Source organism: Phragmites australis, chromosome 19, assembly GCF_958298935.1.
Source record: "Phragmites australis chromosome 19, lpPhrAust1.1, whole genome shotgun sequence".
NCBI classification, from domain to species: Eukaryota; Viridiplantae; Streptophyta; class Magnoliopsida; order Poales; family Poaceae; genus Phragmites; species Phragmites australis.
The window spans coordinates 2,295,481-2,322,854 of NC_084939.1; the positions used below are offsets into that span (position 1 = coordinate 2,295,481).

General features: G+C 45.9%; 3 protein-coding genes across 3 annotated transcripts; 2 read left to right on the forward strand and 1 right to left on the reverse strand.

The window, feature by feature from the left end:
- The first annotated feature begins 751 nt into the window (after positions 1-751).
- Positions 752-4,570, forward strand: LOC133900821 (SEC12-like protein 2). Its single transcript, XM_062342073.1, has 10 exons — positions 752-1,142; positions 1,236-1,330; positions 1,934-2,084; positions 3,023-3,114; positions 3,205-3,304; positions 3,379-3,454; positions 3,545-3,665; positions 3,780-3,896; positions 3,979-4,046; positions 4,136-4,570. Exons 1-10 carry the CDS (start codon positions 882-884, stop codon positions 4,234-4,236), a joined length of 1,182 nt encoding a protein of 393 aa, XP_062198057.1. The 5' UTR covers positions 752-881; the 3' UTR covers positions 4,237-4,570.
- A 2,921-nt stretch (positions 4,571-7,491) lies between these two features.
- Positions 7,492-9,202, reverse strand: LOC133901021 (E3 ubiquitin-protein ligase RING1-like). Its single transcript, XM_062342315.1, has one exon. It carries the CDS (start codon positions 9,006-9,008, stop codon positions 7,839-7,841), a length of 1,170 nt encoding a protein of 389 aa, XP_062198299.1. The 5' UTR covers positions 9,009-9,202; the 3' UTR covers positions 7,492-7,838.
- A 4,913-nt stretch (positions 9,203-14,115) lies between these two features.
- LOC133901019 (uncharacterized) lies at positions 14,116-16,719 on the forward strand. The gene is made up of 8 exons (XM_062342312.1): positions 14,116-14,373; positions 14,480-14,711; positions 14,812-14,962; positions 15,065-15,322; positions 15,396-15,593; positions 15,737-16,036; positions 16,135-16,329; positions 16,471-16,719. The coding sequence occupies exons 1-8, from the start codon at positions 14,160-14,162 to the stop codon at positions 16,717-16,719; spliced, it is 1,797 nt and encodes a 598-aa protein (XP_062198296.1). The 5' UTR covers positions 14,116-14,159.
- The last annotated feature ends 10,655 nt before the right edge of the window (positions 16,720-27,374 follow it).

Genomic DNA, 27,374 nt, shown 5'->3' on the forward strand with positions numbered 1-27,374 from the left:
TGATACTTATTGTAATATATCTCCTAATTAATGAATAAAGCTCACGCATAAAAAAAGAGTGGATTGGACAAACATACATGGAAATTATCATGTAGACAATAGGGACATAATATCAGCCATGGTGGACCACTCTTCTATCTGTTTTTGTTTTTAACCATTGATGCTCCTTCAGAGCTTTATTATATAGTCAATTCTTCTCAAATTAGTAAAAAAAAGTTTTCATTGCACTATTAATAGAGAGAAATGAGTCTAACCATTATGTCAAACAAGTGACCTGTATGATCAAGGTCAATGTTTCGTATGACACCGGTATCGATTAAACTGCACAATATTTGTACAAGAATGTATTCTTATGTTACCAAACAGATGTTTTATAAACCAATTTATATTTGCATTTTAAAGAAAATTTCAGAATATAACATTAAATTCACATGTCTTTAATATTTATCATATCACATTAAGATGTGAAGTCACTCTGAGTCGTTGACATATGAGGTAGTGTGGTAAATTCTAATAAAAGACACGTAAATTTAGTATTATTTTGTAAAATTTCTTATGTTTTTATATGTTTATGTACAACTTTCGACAAAGATCTTTAAAAGTCAAGTGGTCAACCAAAACGCAATACAAGTTTATTTCCCAAGTTTATACGGGGCATTTGATTTTTTGCCAACTGACATTTAGTAAAGTAGCAAATTTGCTACTGGACCCAACGAGGAATTGCTACTTCTATTGAGTTGCAAAAAGTTAAATATTCCGGTTTATACAGCCGCGTAATCGTTCCCGTCACCTTCGCACGCTCCTCCCCCGTCCGCCGCGCGTCCCCCTCCGGCCCACCTCCCTGCGGCATCCGGCGCTCCCCCTCCCGTCTTCGCCTCGTGATGGCACCCCGCGGCGGCGGTAGCCAGTCCTATGGCTTCCCGATCTACTGCGCCGCCTGGCTTCCCCTCGCCCACATACTCAAAACCGACTCTGCCGCCGCCGACGCGGACGACGCCTCCTCCTCCCCTCCCCCACCCCCGATGGCCGTGCTCGGGGGCGGCGGCGGGGAGGGCCGTAGCGGCGTGCCCAACAAGCTCGTCGTTGCCGCGCTGGACCCCGCCCCTGCCGCGGCGGGAGAGGCGGCGCTCTCCCCCGAGGAGGTGAGCGATCCGTCCTCAGATCCCGCGCCGATCTAGGGTGGGGCGAGCTTCACGTGCTGACTTGGTGTTCGTGGTGGTGGTGGGGATTTGCAGGTGGTTAAGGTGGAGACGAAGGAGGAGGTGCCGTACAGGATGGCCGTCCACCCCCGCGGCGACGGCGTGTTCTGCGCCTTCCCCAACGGCTGCAGGTACCCTCCTCGCCTCGGATCAAATCTCTGTGGCTTTGTACTTCGTGCACAGCTGCTGCTGATGCCGCCCCTTGGTGGTATTGGTTGGTTGTGAATTGTGATCGGCGGTCCGCGCAATAGGGATCAAAATGTCATATGTCCTTCTCCTTCCACGGTTTGTTTACTTCGTGTGTTATTCCTGTGGTGCTAAAGCTTGGAATTTGGCCGAGAGTATTTGCATTTTGTCTTGTTATGTAGCTTTGGCCATTCCATTCGAGAAGGTAGCTTCTAATGTTGATGTTTGCTAATAACAAGTTGCGTTTGGGGCAATGTTGGATTAGTTCACGTTTCTATAGTTAGCTTAATGCATTATCGTTTTGTATGTTCTTGGTCTATCTTGCAGCATAGTCTGAGCTTGCTTAGTTGTTAGTGTAGATGAATTGGTGGTTCAGTTTTAAGTATCAGCTGCAAAATGTACCATTTTGATTTTTATGCTTGCTGGTCACCTTATATTCTGCAAAAGATAATGGGGGTATCTTCTTGTTTTTTCCTGTGAACAGTGAACATTGATACTTGGTTGAAAATTTTCCCTTTTGTAAATTTAACCGCGAAACACCCATGTAGGTTGTATCGATGGGAATCACAGGAACGGAAGGAACCATACAAGCTAGCTTTGGAGCCTGACCAGGAAGCATTAGTGGAGCTAAAAGATGTTGGTTTGCAGTTGGCTGTATCATTCAGTGGAGAGGGTTCAATACTGGCCACTGGTGGTGAGGTAAATTAATATGGCATGCTTTTCATTGCATATTACTTATTAGTAGTTCTTGTTGATAGTTTTAGTACTTTAGTTTCTTCTTGTTGCCATTCCTGTTGTGAATTTGTCCAAAGGGAACACTATAGGCACTTAAGTACCTAGTTTGGAAGATATCCTATTTTTTTAAACTTTATTTCATAAGCTAAGGAAGATATGATAATTCTTTTTTTTTCTGAATCTGACATATCATAAATGTCATACAATGTGTTGGGAAGATCTGATAGTTCTATTGTATGTAGATGTTCTAAAAATAATATTCTTCAAGGCATCATGCGCAACACTTTTGAATACAGACTAATGGATGCCAAACAATTAGCTCATTTTGGCAACTTAATAAGCGTTCAACAAAATTGACAACCGTATGTATTGAGGATTCGTATAGTGATCTGAGGTAACTGAAGAGGTGAGTGTATAGTGTTTTTGTTAGCCAAAGGGATTCTTCTTGTTTCATGGTCAGCATGGTACAGAAATCTTTGGCAAGAAAGTAAAGCTAGGGCCTTTTTTTAATAAGTGAACGAAATTGTAGCAATTTAACATATGGGGATACAGAATAACGTTAAGTAGTTCCTGAGATGTGCTTTTCTGATGTGTCCTTTATACATGGTTGCATCATCACCTTTATTTTTAGTTAACAGCAAACATATGCTTATCAGTTTCGTTAAGTATGTCAATTGTTGACTGTTTTCAATAGTCGTTTATTACAGGCAGAACAGTCTTTGAACGCTAATATTTAACCTTGGTGTTGCTTCCATTTATCCATTTAAGTAGATAAGTTTTCAGTTATGATCTTGCATTTATGCTTTGAGAATTCGTCAATGGTTCATATATGGTTTTCTTGCTTCTGTTATCACACTGAAAACTTATGATTATTGACATGTCAAGTCATTTTTTTTTGGTAGGATGGGCATTTAAGGGTTTTCAAATGGCCTGCCATGAGATCCATTCTCACAGAAGCTGATACAAAAACGTCGATTAAGGATCTTAACTTCAGGTGAAAAAGTGACAATTATACTTTCTCTTCCCACTTGAATATTGATTGCAAGATACTGACGGGATCCTCTGTTTTGAAACTTACTTTCAGTTCCGATGAGAAGTTTCTTGCTGTGAATAGGAGCAGTGGCCCATGTAGAGTGTGGGATTTGCAGTCATCTGAAGTCGTAGCTAGTCTGCCAAGAGAAGCAGTGAGTGTTTTTTAGACAACATGCATTGATTGTATGTCTGGTTTTAAGTGAGTTTATGATCCGTACATTTCCAGGGAGAAATATTTGGCTTCTGCAGATTCTCCAATAAGACTGACAGCAGTCACATCCTATTTATAACAGCGATGCAAGGTGACATTAAGATTTAAGTTGACCTTGTTACAAGCTTAATTAGTTAATGAGCTTGAGGCCTGACATTAACAGAATAATACTGCTTTTTAGGTGATTATGGGAAAATAATATCCTGGAATACTACCTCACGGACGAGAGTTGGATCAAAGAAAATAACTCGTGAAGCCATTTCAGCTTTTGCTGTGTCGCCTGATGGTGCTCTTCTTGCAATGTGAGCATGGAAAAATACTATTGGCATCTTATTTCATTTGGTATTCAGCTTGAGGAGATAACATGGCTTTATTTTTGTGGAAGTCTTATTTGTTTGCTTGCCTTTTGTATCCAGTGGAACAATTGAAGGAAGCATTATCATACTTGGCTCAAAAAATATGCGAACCCTTGTAACAGTTAAAAAGGCACATCTTGGCATTGTTACTACACTGGCCTTCTCCCAGGATTCGAGGTCAGTATCTTCATTCTGCTTTGAGTTGATGAATGCTTAAAAGTAATGCAATTTCTCAACGCACTTATTTACATCATTTCAGAACCTTGCTGTCAACTTCCTTCGACTCAACTGCAAGGGTGACATTGGTTGGGTCCACGAAGAGTAATGGTATGCCACCTATTTTGTTCTTGATTTATTTGATTTTCTGCCAATCTTTGCAAGTCCTTTCCTAAAAATGGGTGCTTGTTTCATGACAGGTTCAAGTGTATGGCCCATGCTCCTAGTTATCATTCTTGCAATCCTGGTATACTACTGTATGCAGCACAAAGAAGATCTCTTAGCAATGTTGCCGCATTGAGATTTTTTTGTCCTGGCTCCACTGATACCGCTTCAGAGATTGAGCAATTTTTGGTCTTGGGTCATCTGTCATTGTTTTCTCTAGGACAGCGAAACAGCAAAAAGCCTTCAGACTTTGTCACGCTTGTATAAAAAGGGTCATGTACTCATGTTGTCTAAGTTTTGTAAATTGATGGCCGCAAGCGAGTTTAGTATCTGTAACCATGTTTCTTCTTGCTGTAGAGTTGATGCACTTGTACTCCAATATAGAGAGTTTAGAAACAACACAATATTATTTAAACTAGTATGAAGAATAAAAATACAAAGAGAGCTTTCTAGTGCTTATTATTTATATATTTGATGGCCAATCTTTCTTATAGATTGTAGAAAGGGTTGTGCCACTATGATGTACATCTCTGCAAGCTACTATGCTGTACGTCTCTAACAGTCATTTGTTTGGTTTAAGGAATAGTACGGTTTGGTTCATCACCTTCTCTTTTTTTAATGAGTTGGTTCCTCAAACAGTCAAACCAAAGATCCCATTACTCCATTAGTTCATGAACTTGCAGAGAATTCTCCTAACATCCCTCAAGATACATAGTCATTACTGTATGCATATGATATGTTTGGCTGAATTTTTTTTACACGTAACGTATGTATTGTATTCGACAATGTCAATTTGTTCACTGTCCCTGAACGTGCACTGTATCCCAGCAGTGCAGTGCACTACACTCATGAAACTTCCGAGTTAACATCTGGTACAATACGCAAAATAGCTAGCTTGAAAAAACAAATATCTAAAAAGGGTCAAGATGTGCATTGTGCATGACCTTATCCTAAACCAAATTAACTTGTGAGAGGTACACCTAAAAAAAACAGTTCTACACTTCAATTCCATCTACTTGAACTTGCTTGCTTTCTACTCCATCTCAGTGAAACGTCACCCACAGCCAACGTCACAATTTACAAAGCGTGTCTACAGGGATGCCGATCCAAATAGCATGTCTGCTGGAGCAGTGTATTTTGGTCCGATCGGTAAAAATGCCGATGGCCAGCCGGACGGAGATGCTCTAACACAGTTGGTCAGATTAAGGCACTTTATAAATCTACACCCACTAAAATATTTTTCTATAATTTAGTAATTTCAAGAAAACATTGAAAGCGCTACTATTATTTTATTTGGTTTTGGAAATTCAATTAATGCCCCGGGTATCACTACTACAGAAACCCTTTTCACTACCGATTTTGATGGGGCCGGCACGGTGGCGGGCGTTGCCATGGGGGAGGGGCAGAACGGGCCGACAGATGGGGTTGCGCGAGTATTCGACTCAGAGGTTGCGGGTGCGGTGGTGGGAGATAGCGATAAAGATCGGGGGTGAGGCGAGCTAAGAGGGACCGGAAAGGAACCGTCCAAACAATATTCTAATTAATTATTATGTTGATCATTATTCATAATCACGACTTCAACGATTAATTAGAATACTGCTCTGATAGTCCCGACACGTATTTTGTATCTAAGATCGGAGCACATACCATCCAACACTTAGCATTACAACATACCTTAAGAAAGAACAAGTAATTAATATTTATATTACAAGTTCTTAAGTATACAACTATTTTCAACAATTTACATCAAAATGTAACAACAACTACACAGTAAAAACTTAAACCTATACGACTGGAGCCATGTGCCCTTTAGACTCCACCCCAAAGCAAGTTTTTCACTGTGCAGGACCGGATGAACAGTGCCAAATTTCCCCCAAATCAAAATTGTGGTATTCTGTTACTCAAAAATCCTAAAACTACTTTTTTACATGTTCCATAATCTATGTGCCTAATTTTTAAAATTATTTTCAATCTTAAGTTATATGGTAAAAAATTAAATTACTTTAAAGGAACTCAATTTTTCACCATATAACTTAGAGCTGAAAATAATTTTAGAAATTAGGCACATGAATTATGAAACACGTAAAAAACATTTTAGGATTTTTGAGCAATAGAAGACTACTATTTTGATTTTTGCCTAATTTTAGTACTGTTCATCCGATATATATGCAAATTAAAACAGTGATATTCTTTTACTCAAAAATCCTAAATTTTTTTTGCATGTTCTATAATCCATATGCAACCCATTTTAATTAGATTTACCTAAAAAAGCTTCTATATAATTTAAACTAAAATTATTTAAAAAGACTACTTTTATAACTTGTAACAATTATTAGGGCCTCAAATAAATTTTCAAAAATCTGAAAAAATTCACTAATATTCTTCTTATATGATGGAATAATTTCTAAAATTATTTTCAACCCTAGGTTATATGGTAAAAAAAGTGAGTTTCTTTATAATGCTTCGTTTATACGTATTTTTATCATTACATATGAATAGTACCAAAATTTTAAAAAATCAAAATTGTGGTCTTCCGTTGCTAAAAAAAATCCTAGAACTTTTTGTACGTATTTCATAATGTGATGGACTAATTTATAAAATTATTTTTAGCCCTAGGCTATATGGTGAAAAAATGAGTTCCTTTATTGTTAAACAAAATAGTTGTTGGAATATAGCCATTGAACAAAATAAACGTTGGAATAAAACCATTGTAAGAAACGGTCATTGCAAATAAAATATAGTATATGAGATATGCGAGTGAGATTTGGCTAGTATGTTGGAGTGTGTAGAAATACGGAGGGGGAATCTTTTAGAGTGGATAATCAAATGGAGATATGATCAGTTAAATTTGGTTAGTCTGCTGGAGTTACTCTTAGTGACAAAAAGTTAAATACCTCCGTAAACATTATTTTTAATGCAATGTTAGTGGCCTGACAGAGACATGGGCAAGTTAGGTGGCCTGTCAGTTGGAACTAACTTCCCTGGGAATCCTGAGCTGGGGCAGGCAGGCAAATCCAACAAGGCTCTCCAGGTGCAATGCTTGATTGTTTTTTTCAGTGAATAGGATTAGAACAGAATCCAGTCATTCTGGATTGGAATTTGGAACCGAACAAATTCTGTAGCTAGATAGCAACATTCACAAGTTGGACCTCCTTTCCTGCTCTTAACTTTACCTATGCATAGAGTTTGCACCTGAAATCTTAAGAACTCAGACCATGATGTTTGAATTGAAGAGACAAATTGTGCATGTGGATGAAAAACAGTGGTTCCTAATTCCTCGAGCAGCTAAAGATCGAACGCATATAAAAATGGCCACATGAGCACAGCCGTGAGAAGTACAGATCATGGTGGATCATGATAGATTCAGAGAACCTGGAGATCAATGAGCCAAATTGAAGCAACAGATGTAATCAGTTCATTCATATCATTCAGACATTCGCGAACCGCACTGAACAGGAGTGATCTCTTATATCTCACAGATCGACGCGTATCGCAATCTCGCATACAAAACTTCTCTTTGTCAGGAATCCTTATTTACAATTTCTGACGCTCCGCAGTGTATGCACAAACTCGAGTTATTTACTTGTTATTACTAATCACACATGTAACTAGGAAAGATTGCATTTTTACTTTCCCTTGTGGCGTACAAAACTTTGCAAACCAACACCAACCTCAAGCCTCCAAACTGCAACTGCCCAGCACTTCACCATCACCAATTCGTCATCATCTCCTAGCAACTCACTGTGATATTTCCGTTTCATCGCCGTTGACGCCGGCGGCAGACGGGCCGGACCTTGCCGGCAAACGTTGGCAGCTTGTGGCGCCGAATGAGATCGACCTTCCTACCCCGATTCCGGACCTTCCGGCCATCTCCAACGCTTCTGAGAATTTCACCAGCCTCCTGATCTTGCCGAGCCCCGTCATCTCCTCCTCGCGCCCGCTGTTCGACGCCGGCGCACGGAGCGAGACGTCCGGCCAAGGTCGCTGCGGCAGCGCCACCATGGACACGGCCCGCCTGACGGCCGTCTCCGGCGAGCCGCCACGAGCGGTATCCTCGGTTTGAGCGCCACTAACGGCGCCAAGATTTGCCTCAGCCTCGACGCGGGGAGCGGCAGCGGCCGCGCCCGTCCTGGCGTTGGCGGCGGCGGCGGCGGCAGTGACCTGCACGGGCGCGCGGCAGAGCGGGCAGTTGACGTGGGCACGGAGCCAGGTGTCGATGCACCTGCGGTGGAACGCGTGTCCGCACCGCGGCAGCAGCCGCAGCGTCTCGCCGTCCTGGAACTCCGCGAGGCACACCGCGCAGCTGCCGTCCCCGTCCCCTCCGCCAAGAGCGGCGCCGCGCTTCTTGGCGTCGTACACCACCGCGGCGATGGCCGCGATGGCGCGCTCGTCGAGCCCCTTGGTCCGTATGTACCACGCGTGGTGCACCCCGCCGTCGACCTCCTCCGCCACCGCAGCCAGTACCTGGCCCCCCTCCTCGTCGTCCTGCGTCAGCGGCGCCTCATGCTGCGCGGCCTGCCCCCGCCTCCTTCGCCACCGCCGCACCAGCCGGTGAACGAGCAGCGCGAGGAGAAGAACCGCGGAGACGGCGAGCAGGGACGCCGAGAGCGCGATGAGCGGGGTCGGGAAGCGGCTCGAGCGGAGGTGCACGGTGGCGGCAGGCGACGGCGGCGGCGGCGCCGGTAGGCAGAAGTGGTAGTGGGCGCATGAGTCGGAGCAGTTCGTTGCGCAGGCGAGGGGGTCCGGCGGGAACGGGACGTCGCCCGGGGTCCCGCCCCGCTCCGGCTCCGGCTCCGGCCGCGGCCTTGGCTTCAGCCTTGGCTCGGGCTTAGGCTCGGGCTTTGGCTCCGGCCGCGGCAGCGGCAGCGGCTTCTCCGGCGGCGGCAGCGGCTTCTCCGGCGGCGGCATGGGTTGCCTTTACGCGCCTCAACGGTGAGCCGCGGCGCGTGGTTGCACTACTCAGCTCGGTGTTGAGCACTCGTGTGTGAATGTGAGAAGTATTGTGGTGATGTGGTTGAAGGGTGACCTGTGAAAAGCGGCACTGGTTTTGTACTATATTTCTCATGGATTTTGTGAAGATTCGTCTTTTTTAAAACTTGATTTCATGGAGATTGCGATGTTACTGCAGCTGCAGCTGTGGACGATGGGTAGTGTGGTAGTGAGTAGTTTAAAAGCAGAGGTTGAAAAATATCTGTCATGAGTATTTTTTTTTTAACAATGGCCGACAATGGAGTCATTGTCTATCGGTATGATATTGTTTGGTGATATTTCTATGGTTCAAAGAGGGTCCCGACATGCGATGCGAGTAGTACGATGAGCAGAATTGATAAAAGATATCAGCTTCGCTAGTGAGTACTGTTGTTTTCCACGAAAGAAAATTATTTTTCACCAATAGCATATTCAGATTCACCGTTCGATCCGTCGCAATCCGTCATAGTAGTGAGTAGTTTAAAAACAGAGGTTGAAAAATATCTGTCATGAGTATCTTTTTTTGGACAATGGGCCGACAATGGAGTCATTGTCTATCGGTATAATTTCTTTTGTGATTTTTTATTTTATTTCTATGGCTCAAAGAGAGTCCCGACATGCAAGTAGTACGATAAGTAGAATTGATAAAAGATATCAGCTTCGCTAGTGAGTACTGTAGAAATTCTAAGGTTGTTTTTCATGAAGAAAATTGTTTTTCACCAATAGCAAAATTTTACCGTTTGATCGGTCGCAATCGCACCCATGTATCGCATCGGAAGCTTCTCAAGGTTTTCAACCTTTAAACACAACATCCACTAATAATAGATCCATTAAATACGATCATCATATTTTTTAAGCAGAACCGTGATATAATCCGGTGAGACACTGACGTCAGTCTCACTAGATTGACCTAGTCAAAAACAAAACAAATCGTGGTCTTAATTTCTTTTTCCTAGTCCACCAATTCGCAATTTTCTCGTTCGCGGTCAACTTTAGAATTAGGGTTGATTCTACAACACAATTAGCTCTCTTACCGTCACTAAACTAGTAAGAAGTTGAAAAAACAACTGAAGTTGATTGAGCTGGTAATGGAAATTAAATGTGGCTGTAGATCGATCATTGTGTTGGTTGAGGGTAAAAATAATTTCATCTCGCAAGACATAGACAAGTCTGGAAATTTTGGCCGGAGCAGTAGCACCAATCGATGTGATGGTGTTGGGTGATCTTTGCCATTACACACTACACAAAAGGAGCGTCTTCGGTCTCTTTTTGGCCGTGCTAGCTATAGGCCTAGCTAAATCTCCATGTCAAGTCAACGCAGTTGGTCGGTGGGTGTCGGCGACGGCGTGGCGCAGGAGGAGCCGAGGAGGATGGGCGTTGGTGGCGGCGTGGCGCAAGACGGTGGGAGGAGTCGAGGAGGCCAGGAGGGTGGGCAATCACAGACTGGGGTTGGCAAAAAATGATTGGGCTTGGGCTTGTGGGTAGTGGGCTTATGTGTGGCCTGTGGGAAGTGGGAAGGTGGGATGGGTTTTCCTGGCAGGCTCTGTAAATAGGTTAAAAATAGGAACATCCCGCCTAAAAAAGAGATTCCGAAGATATGGGGGGGGGGGGGGATGAGGCTTAAACCATTTTAACCCCGTTTCCAGATGTCACCGTCTGTTCCTGTGTAAGAACCGAGAAAATAAAAACAATCGGGTAAAAATGGAAAACAGTTATGGGACTGGATATGATATTATTGTACCGTTTTCATCTTAGGGCGGAGTATAATGTCACATTTCAAAATGTTAATTGCGTAATTAAATATGTATAATTATCATGACAATTATTTTCCAATGTGTTTTAAAAGTACATAGAGAGGGTCTAGAGCTCTTTAGCCCAAGCCAAAAACATTATTTTTATTTATTTTTACATGTAAAAATCACTATGTGGACTGACTGAAGCTCAAGCGCAGTCCGACCCAAAAATTGCTTTTATTTATTTTTACATGTAAAAATCACTAGGTGGTCTTACCGTGCCCGAGCTCGGGCCGTTGCAGCCCGATATTCCTGGTACAGTGACCGTGGTGATCCTGTGCAAGCATTTCCAGGAAGGGAAAGTTCCGTGTACAAGTATGCTGATCATTTACGTTAAGATTGTTAGATAAAAAAAATCATAATATATATGATAACATTAACGGATAGATGAGTATGAGATGAGAGAATGCATAGCTGAGATATACCGTGTTACCATATTGCGAAATTGTATTTCCCATATTTTCGCGTTGGTAAGAAGCTTCTATGTATTTTCTCTTGCCCTTTGCAATTAGATCGCTGCAACCCTGCCGCGCTTTGTTGCGTGCATGTGGCTGCACTCACGTAATACCTCCAGTCGCCTCAAGAAAATGCTATTTTGGACATCGACGTGGTTCAAGGTAATATTTATCCCCAATTTATGTATTATATCATATCTACAAATATAATATAGCTGATACTATCTATTCATGGCATTTTCATGCATCAAGAAATATTACCGACGGAAAAGTTCAGAATGTTTGGCTACGTGTATCTTGAAAAATAATTTTGTCACTAGAAGACCAGTGTATACATTGACGTCACATGCGCTGATGCGTCCGTAGCTATGTCATGGGTTAAGGGTTATTTGTATAGCTATGCATTCAAGATCTAGACCTAGAATTTATATAATAAAATAAACTAGTTTAAATATTTTTTTAAAATAAAAATAAAAATTTAACCAAATACTTTTAATCCATTTACCGTTGTAGATCCTAAATTTTTTAAAAATAGATATAACCAGCTCAAAAAATTCAGATCTGAATCCTTGCCCAACAGAGTTCGGTATCACGGAGCTGAGTCAAGTCAACCGCACGTTTACCAATGTAAATAAAATTATTTTGCATCCAACTGTTCATCGCGCTCTCAATTTATATACCTTTTGCTAGCTGGATGGAATCCCGTGTGACCCGGTCTTAATCGTCACGGGGCAAGCAAGCAGTCGGAAGTTAGTGGTATCGTGGTGTTATTATAAGTCTCTCTCATGCTTGATACTTGCTCTAATTCCCGACGTCACTCTGCAGGCTCTCGGATCTCCTCCGTTGGTCCACTGTAGCTGCAGCTCCTCTGCAGGGTACTGTGTTCGGGGCAACAGAGAGAAAATCCAAAGGGAGAAGCTGCTCATCTTGGATTACATTCCTAAGGGTTGCCTCTCTACATTCTTGCATGGTCAGACTTCCTCATGTTTTACTCTTTGTTCTGTACTTTTGTCTAGTATTGTTAATTTCTGATGAGTAGTTAGGATATTATCATAGCTCATGCTTTAGTTAATTCTTTTAGCTGCTGTTAAGCAATTGGTATGACATTTCTGTGTTGCTTATGAGAAAGTTAGTTAATTTTTATGTGAAAGGCTTGTGAACTGCTATGTTTCAGCAAATGCTTATTTAAACATTTATAGATTTAGACGTTCCAAAGAGTGATACAACCGTAGTTATGTTAGCAAGTAAAACTAAGAATTTAGTGAAGTTTGGATTGCAGTGCTTTTGATTAAGCTACCAAAATGAATGCCTGATGTCAGTTTAGATCGTAACATATGAAAAATCTTATGTTAATTTCAGAGTATTTTATGTTTCTGGCCATTAAAAAAAGTTTAATAGTATGAACGAACCGCTCGTGTTAGGTTCAGTGAAAACAAACTAACACCTTATGTAATTTTGAGTCTAACAAGGGATGCATATTCGTTTGTTCATAAAAGATATAGTACTTTGAGTAGTACATCTTTTAGTTTAAAAACTAGTAAATTTTTTAGTATGTACTCCTTTGCTTCATTCCTGGGTCCGTCAGTGGATATTACCTTTAAGAGATACTCCGTATAGCTTTGCTTCATTTATTATTTTCTCTCGTTCTCCACGGCTTGAGCTAATTAAGGTCTGTGCTTTCCTTGCCTCGGATAGAGAAAGTTTCAGTCATGTTTTAATAGAATCAAACGTAGCATTATCACTAGGGTTTCTCGCGTGGACGCTTGCTTCAGTTAGAACACCTGATGATAGTTGGCTGGGTGTCAGGAAAGTGGTACGTCTAATTTAGTGAAAATGTCCATTTGTTCTTCAAACATACACACACAGGGGTGGAACTGCACCTAGGGCCATGACACTAGGTGCAAGTCTAAAACGCCTATGAAAGCCTCAGTAAAATTTAAGATAAATACAAGTAATTGTAGAATCTAAACTAGGACACATTAATCCAGCCCTAGGTGTAGTAAAATCATCGCTCCGCCCCTGCGCACACACGCTGAGGAGAGAGAGAGAGAGAGAGAGAGAGAGAGAGAGAGAGAGAGAGAGAGAGAGAGAGAGAGAGAGGTTCAACATGCATTTGTAAGAAATTTGATGGTCAAAGTTAATGGCAGCTACGGTGATGACATGGAAGATAAAAGGGTGAAAACTTACGGGATAATACATTTTGTGGCGGCAGATCCGAGATCAGAGAGCTTTGGTCTAACAAATAAAACATTTGGGCCTCGTGTAGATTCCAACATGCATCCTGTTCAAAACAGTAATGCCCCGTTGTAAACGTGGTAAAAAATTTATATTCCTACAGTAACGGCTATTTCCTACACATGAAATTTCAGCTTCAAAACATGCCTTAACTCACATGTGCAAATGTGTTTCCAAATTGTGAACGATCGATTGATTAATTCATTTTGAATCTATAATAGATCGATTATTGCTTGTAAATTTATGCTTATACACATGCTCTTATCTTATGTCAAAAGGATTAGTGTCATTATAAACGGAAAGTTGAAGGTAGGCCCATTATCGTTCTTATAGATCAATAGCATGGCGGAGAGAAAGTTCCATCATACTAGTGTGGTGCCAAGGGATTATTCGTTCCAGCTGCTAGAAGATATTACAGATGGTTTCTCTGAGGAGCATAAAGTCGGTAGTGGTGGGTACGGAAATGTTTACAAGGTATGATTTTATACTTGTATTTCTATACTTCAAGTGATGCCACCACTAATTACAAGAGCCCATATATAACAAAGACAATTCAACAGGGAGTACTGCATGATGGGGAAGTGATTGCTGTGAAGAAGTTAAATCCCATGATGCTAGCACTTGATGATGAGCCATTTGAGAAAGAATTTAATAACCTAATGAGGGTCCAGCATCAGAACATTGTACGGTTACTTGGCTACTGCTACGAAACAAAGCACACACATATTGAGATCAATGGACAATTTCATTTAGCTAAAATAGAAAACAGAGCCCTTTGCTTCGAATACTTGCAGCATGGCAGCCTTGACAAGCATCTTTATGGTAAGACATGTTGATTGATCCACATAGACTTTGTGTTATTTTGCATGTAATAAATGAATCCCTAATAATTTTGCATCCCGGTAACATTCTCTTTGTTTATATACAGATGAATCATGTGGACTTGATTGGTGCACACGCTACAAAATAATTAAGGGGATCTGTGAAGGTTTAAATTACCTTCATGGAGGATTAAACAAACCTGTTTTCCATCTGGACCTAAAACCTTCCAATATATTGCTAGATAAGAACATGGTACCGAAAATTGCAGATTTTGGGTTGTCGAGGTTCCTCTTGGAAACAAAAAGCGATATATTGACAGAAACTATGAAAGGCACGGTGTAAGTAGAATGCCTCGCATGAGATCTATCTTTTTTCTCTTTAGTAAATTAAGCTGTTTTTGATTTATATGAGCTAATTAACACCTATGATATGATGCAGTGCGTACATGCCTCCAGAGTACCTAGCACAACGCCAAATCTCTAAAGAGTACGATATATTCAGTTTAGGCATTATAATCATACAGATAATAACTGGACCTGAGGGCCACTCCAAATATCTTAAAGGGTCTCCCCAAGAATTTATCGACCTTGTAAGAGAATTGACTTCTCTAATCCAAGAACAACCCGACGTACGTGTTATACATATATGTATGTTACTTACTCCACTGAGTCTTTGTAATTCAATTTTGTAGGTGCACAATAAATGGGGGAATAGGATACAGACAACATCAATGTACACAGAAGAATATTGCCAGCAAGTGAAGAGATGCATTGAGATAGCAATAAACTGCCTGGAAATTGAAAGAAAAAAGAGGCCCAAGATAGGAGATATTATCTACGACTTGACACAGACAGAATCTGTCATTCATGAAGTGTCGATGCCATTTTCTGAGGAGTTCAAAAGTACTAGTTTACTACAAGAAGGAAGAGGAGGAGGGGAGGAGAAGAAGGTACCAATTTTCTTAGTCAATTTCTCAAATGTTATTTATAACTTCTCTCGATTTGTTTATGCTCTTTATATAGGCTGTGCTTGCCAAGTTTGGGCCCTGGGGAGGAAATGCTGGGAAGACTCACAACATCAAGGTGGCACCTCACCGTCTGGAAAGCGTTACAATTTGGAGCAAGGATGTTGTTGATGCATTTGCATTTTCGTACAGTGAACTTAATGGGAAGAAGCACACTATAGGTACATGGGGTGGCCCTGGTGGGATTACCAATAGGGTAAGCGAAGGAGTCTTAAAACGAAAGCTTTCACTATTGGAAGATTTTTCGGAGAAAGAGTGTGTTTTATTTCTCCTGTTAAACCGTGTTGTGGATTAATCATCTCCAATAGCTAATTTCAAAATGTTTTTTGTTCCCTGCAGATTCAGTTTGGCCCTTCAGAATTTCTGGTGGAAATTTCTGGAACAACTGGCCCATATTTTTACGAAGTGATTGATGTGATCAAGTCACTTAAGTTGGTCACAAATGTTCGTAGTTATGGACCTTATGGCTCAGGAGGAGAAACTCCTTTCCACACTTCAGTGCAAGACAATGGCAGCATTGTTGGTTTTTTTGGGCGTGCAGGACGTTTTCTCCATGCCATCGGTGTCTACGTGAATCCCAACAGACTCACCCTTGCTGAACTGGAAACAATGGAGGATAGAGAGCGAGAAGAGGAGGATGTACTAGATTAAATTTAGTTATAGTTCTTTTTATCTATTTATCTCTTCTTCACTTGTTTTGTCTATCTAATATTCGATTTATTGGTTTGTATTATAAGGGGGTCACCAAGATTGGACTCTGGGGAGGGAATGGAGGGATGCCTCACGACACGGAGGTGGTACCTCACCGTCTGGAAAGTATGACAATACGCAGTGATGTCGTGATACATTCACTTGCGTTTTCGTACACTGATGTTAAAGGGGTGCAGCGCACTACAGATCGATGGGGAGGTCCTGGTGGGAGTGCTTATTCGGTGAGTCAAAGAATCTCTAGAATAATTTGTAAAAAAACATCATGCATGTTTTTTTCTTGTTTATGCCATTAAGAAGTGGCACCTACTAATTACGTGTAAAATACAACCTAGCTTGATAATTATTCTCGTTTTTTGTTGCAGATTCAGCTCGGACGTTTCGACCATATAAAAGGAATTTCTGGAACATTTGCTCCATTTGGCACATCACCTAATGTTATAACATCGCTTACTATTACCACAAATGGAGGTCAAAAAACATACGGACCTTTTGGACAAGGAGGAGGAACTGCGTTCACGATTCCAGTGGAGACAAATGGCAGCGTTGCTGGCTTCTTTGGGCGTTCAGGGTCGTATCTTGACGCACTTGGGGTCTACATTCGCACATACTGAACATAGCAGAGTTTGTTCAAATACTGAGAATTGTCTGCTGATGATCAGCCATATTTTTCCACGCTGATTTGTTTGAATTATGTGTGTGCACACATTCTGTGTTGCTTAATGAGATATCCATTACATGTCCACAATACAGCCAATGAGATTTGCATTTCTTTATCATGCAATTCTTCCCGCAGCATTTACAAAACATGAGAAGAACCTAAATGAAGATAGAAATCACACTGTATGCTCACTACTAGGAGTCCTGTCTTTCTTGGCATTGGCAGTACCTTATCTTCATGAGGAGGAGCATACAAAACTGCCATGAAAAATCGTAATTTTCCAGCAGGCACCAAAAATTAGTTAATTGCTACGAAAATGCATACGCACAAAAGGTCAATAATCCTAGCATAGTGTGGGCACACTTTAAGGGTGTGTTTGGTATAGCTCTGATTCTGTGCTGAGAGTGATTCTGTGGTGGAAGTAGGATGGAAGTAATTCTATGGTGGAAGTGATTCTATTTGTAAAATCGTTTGGTATGCTAGTGGTGGAATTGATTCCTGAGAGAATATTATGTTAAAATCGAGAAGAATCAGTCGGAAATCAGGTGAAGACTAGATTTTTTAGCTCCCACCACGTAATACAAATCGTGGAGTGATTCCTGAGCGGAATCCGCTCCCAGCATAGCGTTTGGCAGCACGGGAGCTGATTTTTGCGGAGCACTACCAAACGAGGCCTAACTATTAAACTGAATCTCCTCGGGTGCGCAGCAATCGCCTCATATGTGCACTTAGCAAAATTGATTATTTTTCTTCTTACGAGAGAGCAGCCCGCTGATGTCCTCACGTGACTCGTCTCGACTAGCGTGCAGCACCAAATAGCAAACCAGCACGAGATGAATAAACTAGCAATTCACGTGACGGTACTGTAGCTTCACGTCTCGAGAGAGCAGACCGGGGCCTTTTTCCTTTCTTTTCGCCAGGACGTAGCTTCTTGCGTGGTGCAGCCGATCAGCACAGGGAAGTCACAATGGCAGCAGCCAGCAGATGACTTTGCCTCGCCCGTTCACACGAGGTTACCTAGTACGGTGGAACAGTACTCGTGCATACTCAATACAGGTTTAGTGAGTCACTATATGGTTTAAAGTAGTCAGAACGAATATGGTATAACCGACTTAGTGAGTTCCTTCTGTGGAAGGGTTACTTTAATAATGATGATTGTCCATGCGTGTTCATGAAGAAATCGTCGACAAGATTTTATATTATCTCTGTGTATGTTGATGACCTAAATATCATCGGCAACGCACAAGGTATCAATGAAGCACGTGATCATCTAAAGTCGAGTGAAGGATTTGCGTAAGTGGTTGGAAGATCATATGATCGAGAAATATAAGTGGGCTAGGGCATTTGACAGGGAAGGATGCCGATATGGTATGATGACTAGCAACATGGATGAGATTTTCAACAAAGTGCTTAAGGAAATTAGGTCTTTGCCCGTTACAGCAATCGTGGCCTACACCTTCGAGAAGCTGAATGAGTACTTTGTTGATAAGGTAAGCAAAGATGAGAAGTTGGGCTGACGAGCGATTAGATACCGAGGTTGAAGTAGGTCCAAGCCAGCCTTTGCTCTGGGATGGTGGTTCCCAACCTGCAATTGAAGATGCTTGTGAAGAGGAGGTATTGAAGAGTGATTTAGTGCGTTTGGCACAAGAGGTTGGTACGACCAATGCATCAACAGTTGGTGGTAGGGAACAAGCTGATTTAGAGGAAGCAAGTCGTGCAGCCAAGAGGGAGTTGGTATGGCATGACTTTGATCTAGCAAGGGTATCTGATGAATTGGACCCTCGTGTATTTGGCGACATGACAGTGGACGATGTCCCTTATGAGGCTGAATACGAGGAGGACTCCGATGATGATAATTCCGTTGGTGAGATGAGGGAGGAGGATTGCCATACTTTCGAGTCAGTGATTGGCCGTCATCCTCATGTCTCTGAATTTAGGAACCTTAGTGGGATCAGAGGTGCTGTAGTAGATGGAGGTTGTACTACGTACTTGGTACCTGATGTTTCCTAAAGACTAGTTGTGTAGAAAGGTAATGAATTCCCCACAATGCTATCCTTGAAGATGTGGCTCCAAGAGTATTCAGTGAATCACAACTGGCCATATAAAGTAGCTCACTCTAATTGTAATGTGCGATACATTATGCAATGTGAGAGAATTGGATGTGTGTGGATGGTCCGAGCCTGAAGATCGATGTCGGTTCTCTGTATGAGCCCTTGTGCTACAAATCTCACTTTGTATCTCACCTTCTCATTCTTTCGAATGAATAGACCCATTTTGCTTCCAGGGGAAGTCATAATGAAGAGTAGGTATTACTGAGGTAAATACCTCTCTTTTGTTAAGCGAGTGCAACTCTACCTCAACTGCTTCCTTCTATTTGGTCCAGTCTGAGCGCTAGAGATACTATGCCATGGCCATGGACTTTGACCTAGATCCAATTTAAGGTCTTTGGCAATTTTTGAAGAGAAATATATGTCGATAATTGTAGTCTTTCTATTATATGATTCAGGAAAATCAATATAGTTTGTGGATATTTCATTAACCCTTCTAACTCCTCATGATTTCCTATAATAATAAAGTTAGGGTATTTTGATGTCCTAGCATATAAATTTGTGCGCACATTTGTGCTGGGTCCTGGATGTAGAGCATCCATTAGGTGTCTTTCAACTAGAGGTTGAATTTCATTTACTGATTTAGAAGATATATTCCTTTGCCTATGCGGCTATTTCTTAGAAGCATCATTTGTGTCCAGATTTCTCGCCCTCTTAATTTCATTTGGGAGATGAGTGGTTTTATGCAGTACCTATGAGGAACCGTCCAAATTGTATTCGAATTAATCAACTGAGCGATCATTTAATATGTTGAGAGATAGCACACGTCCATCTCTCGACATGCCACGTGCTAACTCATATCTTACCACAACAATCGCAGCCACTAATGATTAAAACGAATCCAACTCTAGTAGTCCCGGCATGTGGTTTATGCCCAAAATCGGAACACACGCCTTTACAACAAGCTTCATCATATCAAGTGTGGGATCATGTGATGAAAAATTAGTTTGAATGATGAAATTGGCAGAGCAAACTGATTTAATATAATAACATTAGGATAATGTTTATGAGTTGCTAAGATATTGCTTGGATATGCTTGGATAGTGTCGGAGGATTAACTTCTGTCGCAGGGATCCCGAGAGACCCCTTTTTAGAGATTCGGCCGGGGGGATGATCCTGAATAAGTAAGCCGGAGAAATGAATGAGAGTAAATGCAACGGCCGGTGGATGAGGGTGATGATCTAGTGCAAAGAGGAGTAAATGCACCGGAAATTTAGACAGGTTCGGGCCGCACGGGGGGCGTAATACCCTACTCCTGTATGGATGTAATAACTGTCCTGAGGAAGTTCCTCAAGGATGTTGCTGGTTACAAGAATATTTGTCTCACTAAGAGCTTGAGGCCCCTTGCTCTTGGGCAGGGACTATGGTTTGGTTCTTGGTGCTTCTGTGTTCGGATGTCTCGGATGTATCTTCCGTCTGGTCCTCTTCGATCTCGGATTGGGTTGGGTTCTCTTGGTCGATTTCTCTTGGGTCCATCTTTCTCTTCTGTGCTGCCGGCCCTTTTAAGCACTCGCCGGCTGCGACATGCCCCAAACGGGAAGGAGGGGGGCACAAGTTCCAAGACGCCATGACTGGGAAAGGCGTCATCATTTCTTCTGGGTGAAGTGACCGGGGGGGGGGGTGGAAAACACGGCGCACGCCCGGTCACCTGTCACCATAAACGCCCTAGCAACGGGCGCCGTAGAGGGGGCCCACCAGGCAGCCACAGAGCAACCTGGCGTGCCCGCCCTGTCTTGTTCCTCTGCCACGACAGGGCGGCAGGCGGAACGCCTTGATCCTGGCGACATTATCCCGAGACACACCGGATGATACGGGACAGGACCCGTGCAATTAATGGCCCCACGCCTCTTTGCCAAAGCATGGCAGGAACTGACACTACGGTAGGAGCAGTTGGGGATGTCAGGCCACGTACGCTCATTAAATGCGGCCTCGGACCTCTAACTGACTGACTGACACCTCATCAGCGGGCCCCTCGGGGGCCTTTCTGGGTCGTCGGGGCACCGAGTGCTCGGGGGTACTGTTCACCTCCCCGAGCACTCTCTCCCGAGAATGCCTATCCTTTCCCTCGGGGTACCGGGTGCTCGGGGGCACTGTTTACCTCCCCGAGCACTCTTGCACGAACCTTCAGGGAACCGAGTGCTCGGGGGCTGCCACGTGCAACCTCGAGCACTCTCTCTCGAGCACTTTTGCACAGATCTTTCGGGGAACCGAGAGCTCGGGGGCTGCCACGTGCAGCCCCGAGCACTCTCTCCCGAGCACTTTCACGCTGACCCTCGTCTGGAGGAGAGCGTGATTCGCTTGGCGGTTCTGCTCGATTTGCATGAGCACATCCGCCATGGTCGGCGGTGGAGGAGGGTTGTTCTGACCGGAACCCTCCGGAACCTCCCCACCACGCCGAGTGACAACCATTCTGAAATGTAAAACTAAAAGGGGAAACGTCAAATTCTGACTCAGCACAATGCTTTCGCCGGATATATTGTTAGAATCCCGTAATACATGTATAAATATGAATGCATGCATGAATGCCATGAAATGATGCATGCTCGAACCTAGCTACCGCTTCTTTCTCAAAATAAGAACCGCACCTGCAAGCATCAAAATCACAGGCAGTTTATAACATCCAGAACGTACCCTTCGCGCTAGAAAGAGTAAGAGCGCGAACGGCCCTTGTACCACATGCCGTACAAGCGACAATCCATACGTCGACAACGATGTATTCACTTCCCGTAGACCCTACGGGACATCTCGTGTAAACGCCACACGAGTAGACGACCATGTCTCCCATCGCATGGTGGATGTTCATACGCTATTGCTAGCGTATTCACTTCCCGTATGGATCACCGTACGGAACATGCGGGGCCCCTGCCTCGCATCCGGCTGAGCCCTCGGTGATTAATCGCCACCGAGCGTCGTACCTTACCTTCCGACGATGCAAAGCCGAAGATGCAATGCTCAACAAGAATCAATGCAGGGTCGAAAGCAAAACAATGTGGTATAAGACATATAAACGTCACTCATAATACGCATTTTAACTTAGGGGCATAAACGATAGCAGTTTAATACATATTAAACATGAAGAGGCATAAACATAAATTATGGGTTGTTTAGGTGAAGTTGTCGACTTACTAAACAACGCACTAATTATGTTTAGGCTACTAAATTAAACCAGGCTCTGATACCAAGCTGTGAGGAACCGTCCAAATAGTATTCTAATTAATCATCAGGAGGATCATTATTCATAATCGCAACCTCGACGATTAACCAGAATACCATTCCGGTAGTCCCGGCACGTGTTTTGTGCCCAGGATCGGAACACATGCCTTCCAACTCAAATATCACAACACAGTTTAATAGAGAGCAAATAATTAAACTGGATTACCATTATTAAACATGCAACTGCTTCCACAATTTACAACAAAAGAGGAACAACAACAACTATGCAGCGGAAGAAAAACCTATACAACAAAAGAGTATGGAGCCGTATGCCCTTAGGCTCCATACCAAAAGCGCCGGAGTTCGGAGTAGAAGGTGCTACTCCTGCTCGCCACCCTGATCGGCAGGCACAAAGTAGCCGAACACTGCCTCTCTCTCGCCAACCTGCGAACCTGAAAGCAACTTAAGGGCAGCACCCCTTAGTACGAAGGTACTAGCAAGACTTACACAGTATGAGTATATATATTCTCGACTCCAAGGATCATGCATTTAAAGCTGTAGCAAGGATTAAGACATGTTTAAGTTCATTAAGCGGTAAGCAACCTAGACTCTAGGTGTAAGCAACTGACTTAACCAACCATCGACTCAAACCCTGCCAACCAACTGATCAGAACAGATATATGAACAACAAGTGTATAAAAGCAAACCATTCCCACCAAACCACCAACCACATACCGACCAAAACCACCCCAATCCAACCATGCCACAACCCACATCGAAACTTTACGACCAAAACATGGTCGCTCGGTGGAGATAAGCGATAGCGATGCTCATGACCGAGAGCGCGGCAGTTCGAACTGATTATACACCCTGCAGGGGGATACTCCTGGACCCACACGACACAGGGACCATACGGCTTGTGCCACCCGCTAAGATGCACACAAGGGGGTACCCGTGACAACCTTTCCCAACCAGGCCCAACCATGTGGATCAACCATAGCTCGGCACGGCGGTATTAGAACTACTCCCCGAGCAAACTAATACCGCTAAAAGCCCGGACTCAAATCGGACTCACACCGTCTATGACGAGGCCCACATGACCACATCTGCGAAGGTAATCAGCTCGCCTACCATTATATCAGCATGTGGTGAGTAAGGTATGTGCTAAAGCCGACTACACCGACGGTCGGTGCTTAACCGGTGCAAGCAGTCTACGGTGTCCGGGTTCCCTCCCCGAACTGCCTGAGGACTCCTCGTGAGCAGATGACACCCCTAACACCGCCCACACCTCGTCTCAACTCACCACTCACCAAACCGACTCATCATCAATACAACCATAAGTGTGAACAAGTAATAAGCCCTAGGCTCGCGACAACGGTGGACGCCGTCGTCGACTTCTACCGGAAAGCCTAAGTACCACTGTCGGTGTATTCGGAACCAGGGGTCCCTAAGTCCCGAGACCAGGCCGGTCATCCGCCACATGTCACCATCGCGCAAGGTCCACCCTGCAAGATAAGAAGAAGCTAAGTCCCGGAAGAAGGTGCTCGGGGCCGCCGCCTCTGGTTCCCGAGCACCCCAGTTCCCCGATGATCCACAGAGCCCAAATACCGGGAGAGAGTGCTCGGGGCTGCACGTGGCAGCCCCCGAGGACTCGGTGCCCCGAGGGTCCCACCGAAGTGCTCGGGAGAGAGTGCTCGGGGCTGCACGTGGCAGCCCCCGAGGACTCGGTGCCCCGAGGGTCCCACCGAAGTGCTCGGGAGAGAGTGCTCGGGGCTGCACGTGGCAGCCCCCGAGGACTCGGTGCCCCGAGGGTCCCACCGAAGTGCTCGGGAGAGAGTGCTCGGGGCTGCACGTGGCAGCCCCCGAGGACTCGGTGCCCCGAAGGTCCCACCGAAGTGCTCGGGAGAGAGTGCTCGGGGCTGCACGTGGCAGCCCTCGAGGACTCGGTTCCCCGAAGGTCCCGCCGAAGTGCTCGGGAGAGAGTGCTCGGGGCTGCACGTGGCATCCCCCAAGGACTCGTTTCCCTGAAGGTTCGCGCAAGATCGTCCGACGACTCGAAGAGTCCCATCGTCGGGGTGTCAGCCAGTCAAAGGCCCAATACCGCATTTAATGGGCACGCGCGGCCTGACATCCTGACATCCTGACATTCTCAGCTGCCCACGCCCCAGTGTCAGACCCTGCCGTGCACTGGCAGGGGGGCGTGGGTCCATTAAATGCACGGGTCTCGTCCTGTTTCATCCGGGTGCCTCGGGATATCATTGCCAGAATCGAAGCGCTCCGCCTGCCACCCTACCCTGGCAGAAGAACAAGACAGGGTGGGCGCACCGGGCACCTCTGAGGCTGCCCGGTGGGCCCCCTCAATGGCGCCGAAGGGCCTCCACAGCGGCAGGTGGTCGAATGCGCGCCGCATTTTTCCACCGCCCCTGTCACTTCGCCAAAACGGAATGATGACACCCTTCTCCGTGGCGCCTTGGCACTCGCACCCCCTCTTTCCCATTCAGGATATGTTGAGGTCGGCGCGCCTATAAAAGGAAAGGATGAAGAACACGTAAAAGGGGGGCAGAAAAGGTGAAGAAAAGAAAAGAGGAAGCTCTCTAGAGACACAGACCGAAGAACAAGGCAAAGAAAAGCCCGACAACGCCCACGCTTGAACCAGCTCAAGCCGAGCTAGAACACGAGAGCCTCAAGTTCTCTGTAAACAGTTCTCCCCTGTAACCAGATACATCCTTGAAGAATTCCCTTCAAGGATAGATATAGCACTCACACAGGAGTAGGGTGTTACGCCTCCGTGCGGCCCGAACCTGTCTAAACCCCGGTACATCCATTTTTCTCGCACTAGGGCGATCATCTCCCACCTGCCACTGCATTTGTTTCCGTTCCCGCTTATTTTCCAAACAAGCTTATCCAGGATCATCCCCTCGGCCGAATCTCTAAAAAGGGGTCTCTCAGGATCCCTGCGACAGGAGATCATCCTCCGACAGCTGGCGCGCCAGGTAGGGGGGAATATCCTTGGATTGTTTGTTTCACTTTTTTCCCACAGGAAAAGATGGCCGGTGGGCACCGACTCCAGCGTTCCGGCTCCACTTACAGTGACGGAGCGCTGCCCGACGTCAGAAGGAGCCCAGTCGCTGCTGCATGCCAGCAGCAGCCGCCATCCGCGTGCGCGTTTTTTCCCGCTCAAGGGGATCAAGGCGCTGGGCCCGTCAGTGCCGCCGCCGCCGCTGCCAACATGTTTTCCGACCCCCAGCAGGTGGTCGGGACCCCGGCCGCTAGGTCCGCCTCTGGACCACGTCGGGTGCCACCTCGGCGCACGCTCGCTTTCAGCGAGGCCAGCCCAGGGAGCGCGCTGCTTGCAGCACATGCTCTCCTTAGGCACCCGCCCGTTCAGGCCACGCCGAACACTCCGGAAGGTCGGTGGATCTAAGATGTCGTTGCTTTGGTCGGCACTGCTCGTCGCCAGGTGCAGGCCGGGAGTCCTCGCACCACTTCCCAGCATGGTGCCGCCAGAGTCGGCTCCTCAACGGGCAACACCCGCATGGGCCGAGGGGTCTCTAGGCGGAGTGCCGTCCCCCTGGCCGTATCTGAAGCCCGGGATCTTCGTTTGCGCCTTGACGAGCGCAGAGGCCGCAAGGATGGCCAGGTTACTCTCGAGCGTCAGCGGGAGACCCAGCAGGGGGTCGGGGCAGAGGACCAGGCTTCCTCTCTCCCGTCCCAAGGCCACCGGGGATCCCCGGTTCGCCGCCACTCACCACCAAGGACCCCCGCTCGCGCTGCGGGGTACGGCACCGGCTGCCGTGCCTTCACCACCGAGCTCCGCCGGGTCAGGTGGCCTTCCAAGTTCCGCCCCGAGCTGCCGGAGAAGTACGACGGGTCCATCGACCCCGTCGAGTTCCTCCAAATCTGCACGATGGCCGTCCAAGCGGCTGGAGGCAGCGAAAAGGTGATGGTAAACTACTTTCATGTTGCCCTGAGGGGCTCCGCCCGCTCTTGGCTTATGAACTTACCCCCAGGGTCTATCGGCTCCTGGGATGACCTATGCCACCAGTTCGTGGCCAACTTTCAGGGCACATTTACGCGCCCCACGCCGTCCAACAGCAGGAGGGGGAGACGCTACGACGCTTTATAGAGAGCTTCAGCCAGGTTCGCAACACCATTCCTCGAGTGGCCCCCCCATGCTGTTATTGTTGCTTTCCGGCAGGGCGTCCGCGATGAGCGGATGCTCGAAAAGCTAGGTACGCACGAGATCGAGACCACTGCGGAACTCTTCACACTGGTCGATAAGTGCGCCAAGGCTGCGGAGGCCAGGGCGTGGCATGCTCCTCGCCCCACCTCCGACCAGCCAAGTTCTTCCCGCTCCGACAAGCGGGAAAAGAAGAAGAGGAGGAAGCGTGAGGCCGCTCCCGTTGAGCCAACCCAGGTCCCCGCTCATAGGGTGCCGCAAGAGCCCGACCACCGGCAAGAGCGCCGGCCGGGTGTCGATCGACGCCCCATCAGGGCCCCTGCTCGGGCTCCTCCTCGGGCCTCCGTACCCACAAGGGCCCCGGCTCCAGCAAGAGCCCCGGTCCCCGGCCGAGTTCCTGCTCCAGCGAGGGCCCCCGTTCCCGCGGGGCACGAGCTAGGTAAATGGTGTCCCATACACCAGACCAGATGGCACGACCTCACTGAGTGTCGTACGGTCAAAGGACTCATGGAGCAGCGCCAGAGGGAGCGCGACGAGTCCCGCGGAGGAGGCGATATTGAGGTCGCCCCCAACAACGCCGAGCTCGGCTTCCAGGAGCCCGAGCATGCCGTCGCCTTCATCGACGGGGGCGCTTACACACCCTGCTCGCGCCGTGGCATCAAGGTCATGCGACGCGAGGTGTGCTCGGCAACCCCGAGCGAGGAGGCCACAAGGCCCCTTAGGTGGTCGGATGCTCCGATCACGTTCAGCATGGCTGATCACCCCGCCAGTACTGCAGCCGTGGGACGGCTACCTCTGGTAGTGTCTCCCACTATCTGCAATGTCAAGGTCGGCAGAGTGCTGATCGACGGTGGTGCCGGCCTTAACCTCCTTTCCAAAGAGGCTTTTGAGAAGCTGCAGGTGTCCTCCCGACGCCTAAAGCCGTCGCTCCCCTTCTGTGGAGTGACCCCTGGGCACTCCCTGCCCCTCGGGCAGGTTGAGTTGCCTGTCACGTTCGGGAGCCGGGACAACTTCCGCACGGAATGCGTCCTCTTCGATGTCGCGGAACTCCCTCTCCCCTACAACGCCATCCTCGGGCGTCCAGTGCTTGCCAAGTTTATGATGGCCGTGCATTATGCATACCTTACGGTTAAGATGCCCGGCCCCACAGGCTCTATCTCTGTGATC

Excerpts from the sequence above, each read along its gene's own strand:
- LOC133900821 (XM_062342073.1), top strand. The coding sequence starts at position 882 with ATGGCACCCCGCGGCGGCGGTAGCCAGTCCTATGGCTTCCCGATCTAC. Across the intron at positions 2,085-3,022 it reads TACTGGCCACTGGTGGTGAG|GATGGGCATTTAAGGGTTTT; the intron begins GTAAATTAATAT and ends TTTTTTTGGTAG. Across the intron at positions 3,305-3,378 it reads CTAGTCTGCCAAGAGAAGCA|GGAGAAATATTTGGCTTCTG; the intron begins GTGAGTGTTTTT and ends GTACATTTCCAG.
- LOC133901021 (XM_062342315.1), bottom strand. The coding sequence starts at position 9,008 with ATGCCGCCGCCGGAGAAGCCGCTGCCGCCGCCGGAGAAGCCGCTGCCG.
- LOC133901019 (XM_062342312.1), top strand. The coding sequence starts at position 14,160 with ATGATGCTAGCACTTGATGATGAGCCATTTGAGAAAGAATTTAATAAC. Across the intron at positions 14,374-14,479 it reads CCTTGACAAGCATCTTTATG|ATGAATCATGTGGACTTGAT; the intron begins GTAAGACATGTT and ends GTTTATATACAG. Across the intron at positions 15,594-15,736 it reads CTGGTGGGATTACCAATAGG|ATTCAGTTTGGCCCTTCAGA; the intron begins GTAAGCGAAGGA and ends TGTTCCCTGCAG.